At 43.1% G+C, this 4,432-nt stretch overlaps 1 protein-coding gene across 1 annotated transcript; it reads left to right on the plus strand.

The window, feature by feature from the left end:
• The first annotated feature begins 1,572 nt into the window (after positions 1-1,572).
• Positions 1,573-2,637, plus strand: LOC121286033 (hydroxycarboxylic acid receptor 1-like). The gene has a single exon (XM_041203053.1). It carries the CDS (start codon positions 1,573-1,575, stop codon positions 2,635-2,637), a length of 1,065 nt encoding a protein of 354 aa, XP_041058987.1.
• The last annotated feature ends 1,795 nt before the right edge of the window (positions 2,638-4,432 follow it).

Below are 4,432 nucleotides of genomic sequence, written 5' to 3' on the forward strand. Positions count from 1 at the left end.
TCTTGTGCACTTCCTCATGGCGAGTTCCCATGGTGGTGGGAACATTTACTCAGGTGGCAGGGTGGCAGGTGGGGATCCCACTACCTTCCTCCACTCTGATTAAAGCGTGGTGAGAAGGCCTGTGGACAGCCTTCCTGCCCTGCCACCTACTGAGGCCCTTAAGTGGGCAATTAACGTCTAGTTAAGGGCCTCATTCTACCGTTGCTGGCATTAACACAGTGGCGGGGGCAGGAGCAGGTGCGGTGTTCTCACCATTAGGGAGCACAATAAGCAAACCGTGTCGGGATTTTGGGATCCTGGGCAAGTCCCTCATTCAAAGGCACTCAGTATCTGATCGACAGTCCGGCGCTGGGAAAGAGATGCGTACTGAAAGCCAACCCCTGCTCTTGCTGCCAACCTCCGACCCCCCTCCTCCTCCTCCTGCTCCAACCTGTGATCCCTCCTCCGTCCATCACTCACTTTTGGCCTGGGATCCAATAACAATACTAGGCTTCGATGTAGTGGCAGCAGCAGCCAGCATCTCCCTGGGGGTGCTGCAGTTCAATAAAAGTCCGGCAGTTCTCCAGTTGGAAGGATTTCCACACCATTTGATCCGAGGGGAAGGCATGTTGCTGGCTGGTCAAGTGCCTGATTGCAGCAAGATACAAACGGCCCTCCCTAAAAGAGGTGTCACGGGTGCTGCCACCAGGTCTCCAGCCGGCGGCCCGGGCCCCTGTCGCCTCCACAAGATTCCTCCCCGTTCTATGTTAAAGCAAGTTGTTGTTGCTGAAGCTCACGTGGCTCAGCTCTCAAACACATTGTGCAGCTGAGATAACAGGTCTTTCTTCACCTCTTTCAGAAGAGTTAAACCACGTGAAATTATCTTGTTGCTGCAATACGAGTTTGGAAGGGAAAAAAATTAACAGAAGTCCTTGCGGTGAGGATGGTGTATATGCAGTAATGGCAGAAAGTTACCAACGCTTTTGCTTTCAAGGCTTCCGAGCTGTTGCTAATTCAAACATGCACCCAGCGAAACAAAAAAAAACCTTCATCAGCAGGTTATATAGATATAAAACAACTTAGCTGAATGGGTTTTTTGATATAGGAAATTAAAATGCAGCAGTGAGTAAAATATCTATGAAAGCAGACCAGAAGACCATTACACCATTTCGTCTTTTTTAGGAAAATGGGTGAATCCAGGAATGTAAAATTCCTAGAGTCATACTGCAAACATTTCTAACCAAATGTATTTTACTAGGTCTGTTGAAGACTCATACGGACTCGAAATGTTAACTGTGTTCCTCCGCAGATGCTGCCAGACCTGCTGAGTTTTTCCAGGTATTTTTGTTTTTATTTTGTATTTTACTAGGTTCGCATGGTTTGAAAAATTTAGCTGTAAGTGCACATTTAAGGTATTCTAAGAATATTTCTTGTAGGTTTATTACACAGTTTCTTTGTTATTCTGGTTTCATTACTGTCCCACCCACAATCCATGATGTACTGTGGAAGAACTGTATATAAGGTTGTGCATCATTCACTTCGTTAACTCATTTCTGTGGCTGTGTGATTGAGTTTATTGCAATACTGCCCACAATGGTCAACGGGAACCAGTCGTGTGTTCTTGGGAAAGATGTTAATTCATCCTACAATCCACCCATAATTATTATAACTTGTATCCTCGGATTCATTGGAAATGCGATTGCTTTATGGACCTTTATTTTTCATGTTAAATGCTGGAAACCAAACACAGTTTATTCACTGAATCTGGCGATTGCAGACACCCTGTTAATCAGCTGTTTACCATTTCGAGCAGTTTACTTTGTACGGAAGAAGAACTGGATCTTTGGTGAAGAACCTTGCCGCCTGAATATTTTTTTGATCTCCTTACACCGTGTGGGGAGCATCATGTTTCTGACAGTTATGGCGATTGATCGCTATTTTAAAGTGGTCCAGCCTCACCACCGAGTGAACAAGATACATACAAGCAGTGCAGTGAAGTTAACAGGCATCTTGTGGATTCTGACAATGATAGCTTGTTCCCATTTTTTAGCAGAGTCTCACAGCTTCCTGGTCAACAATCTGACATACTGTGAGCCCTTTGACATGTCCAAGTCTCTAAATCCTACAACAATTTGGACCTATGTTCTTTTTGTAGTTTTCATGTTTGCTTTTCCAGCTTCAGTTATCCTGTTCTCCACGACGAGTATCATCAGGAAGTTAAAGCGGATGGAAACTGAATCGATTGGTAAATATAAGCGAGCTGTAAAGCTTGTGATAGCTGTGGCTGCAGTTTTTATAGTTTGTTTCTTGCCCACAAACATTGCTGTAATCGCTGTTTTAATTACAAAGCATTTGAGCACTTGCGAGTCATTTGGAATTGCTGTTCAGATATTTTATAATACTCTGTGCATAACCTACCTGAACAGTGTGCTCGATCCCATTATTTACTACTTTTCAAGTTCAATCTTTAAAGATGCTTTGGAGAAAGCTCTTGTTCCTTTTAATTTAAGGTGTTTCAAGTTGGGAACAAGCCATGCAACCCCAATAGAGGCAGAAGGCAAACGACGTGTTGAACCTCTGAGGTTGTCATCAATCGGCAATATCTGTGATCAATTACAAACGGAGTCGACAGACATTAATGAACTTCGTACTAATTAACAGCTTGATTATGTTTGATCTGGGAAAAAATTGAATTATGTACAGCACGAAACATTTTTAAATCGGGTCATCTGCTTTCCGCTGAACATGCACTGAAAGAACTGATAGGCTTCATATGCTAAGGCTTAAGTCAACTTCCTCCATAGTTCCGCCTTTCTTTAAAACATGTAAATATAAGACCATTAGAGCATAAGACATAGGAGCAGAAATTAGGCCATTCGGCCCATCGAGTCTGCTCCGCCATTCAATCATGGCTGATAAGTTTCTCAACCCCATTCTCCCCATAACCTTTGATCCCCTTACCAATCAAGAACCTACCTATTTTGGTCTTAAATACACTCAATGACCTGGCCTCCACAGCCTTCTGTGGCAATGAATTCCATAGATTCACCACTCTCTGGCTAAAGAAGTTTCACCTCATCTCTGTTCTAAAAGGTCTTCCCTTTACTCTGAGGCTGTGCCCTTGGGTCTTAGTCTCTCCTACTAATGGATACATTTTCTCCAGTCCACTCTATCCAGGCCTTTCAGTATTCTGTAAGTTTCAATCAGATCCCCCCTCATCCTTCTAAACTTCATCGAGTATAGACCCAGAGTCCTCAAATGTTCCTCATATGTTAAGCCTTTCATTCCTGAGATCATTCTTGTGAACCTCTTCTGGACCCCCTCCAGGGCCAGGACATCCTTTCTGAGATACGGGGCTCAAAATTGCTCACAATATTCTAATTGTGGTCTGACCAGAGCCTTATAAAGCCTCAGCAGCACATCCCTGCTTTTATATTCTAGTCCTCTCGAAATAAATACCAACATTGCATTTGCCTTCCTAACTTCCGACTCAACCTGCAAGTTAAACTTAAGAGGATCCTGGACTAGGATTCCCAAGTCCCTTTGCACTCCAGACTTCTGAATTCTTTCCCCATTTAGAAAATAGTCTATGCCTCTATTCTTTCTACCAAACTGCATGACCTATAGGAAAGGCTTCTCCAGGTTTTGAAGAATACATTGAGCTGTAGTGTATATAAACCTATACAGCATTCATTGATGTATACAAAAGAGTATGGAGACAGTTTTGTATAACTGAGTAGGACTTGAGGATGGAAACATCTATTTCATTAACAAATGAAATTGGTTCTTACTATTCACTTTGTGAGAGTGATTGGTGAGGGAGAATGGAGACTGCCAGATATTACTATCCTCACAGGTTGTACGAAGTCCTTGCTGAGCAACCCTGCATAAGAGTTCAATTCGCCAAAGTTACAACTGGCCATAACTGTGAGCTGCTGCAACGAGAGCTGAAGTCACGTTCATCTACCTGGACAGTGGCTTTGAAGATCATCACTTTCATATAGCCACAGTGTGGGGAGGAGCATCTGCAACATCAGCCAGGAAACAGTCCAGACGTTCACTAAGTGAATGACCCTCTTTACAGCAAAGCAGCTCATTTTAAGTTTTGAAAATAGCTGAGAGGTGGTGGTTCAGTTTTATCAGCTTGCTGGCTTCCCCAAGGTCCTGATTGCAACTGATGACACCAATGTTGCATTGAGGGTGCCCAGAGAACAATGAGTCAATAAACAGGCGGGAATCTACTCTTCAGTGTTTGACAGCAATTAGAGAATCCTCTGTGTCATGTTCAAATTGCTGAAATCATGCTTGCTTCATTCTTTACTATTCAGCCCTCCATTCCTTCATCAAGGAAGAGAATCAGATCCATGGATAGCTCCTGGAATACAAAGCAAAACTTTTGTTCCCATAGCTGATGACATCAATCTAAATACTTCAACTATCAGTTGAGGAGTGC

Source organism: Carcharodon carcharias, chromosome 13 (genome assembly GCF_017639515.1).
Source record: "Carcharodon carcharias isolate sCarCar2 chromosome 13, sCarCar2.pri, whole genome shotgun sequence".
NCBI classification, from domain to species: Eukaryota; Metazoa; Chordata; class Chondrichthyes; order Lamniformes; family Lamnidae; genus Carcharodon; species Carcharodon carcharias.

Coding starts and splice junctions, on each gene's coding strand:
- LOC121286033 (XM_041203053.1), top strand. CDS start 1,573: ATGGTCAACGGGAACCAGTCGTGTGTTCTTGGGAAAGATGTTAATTCA.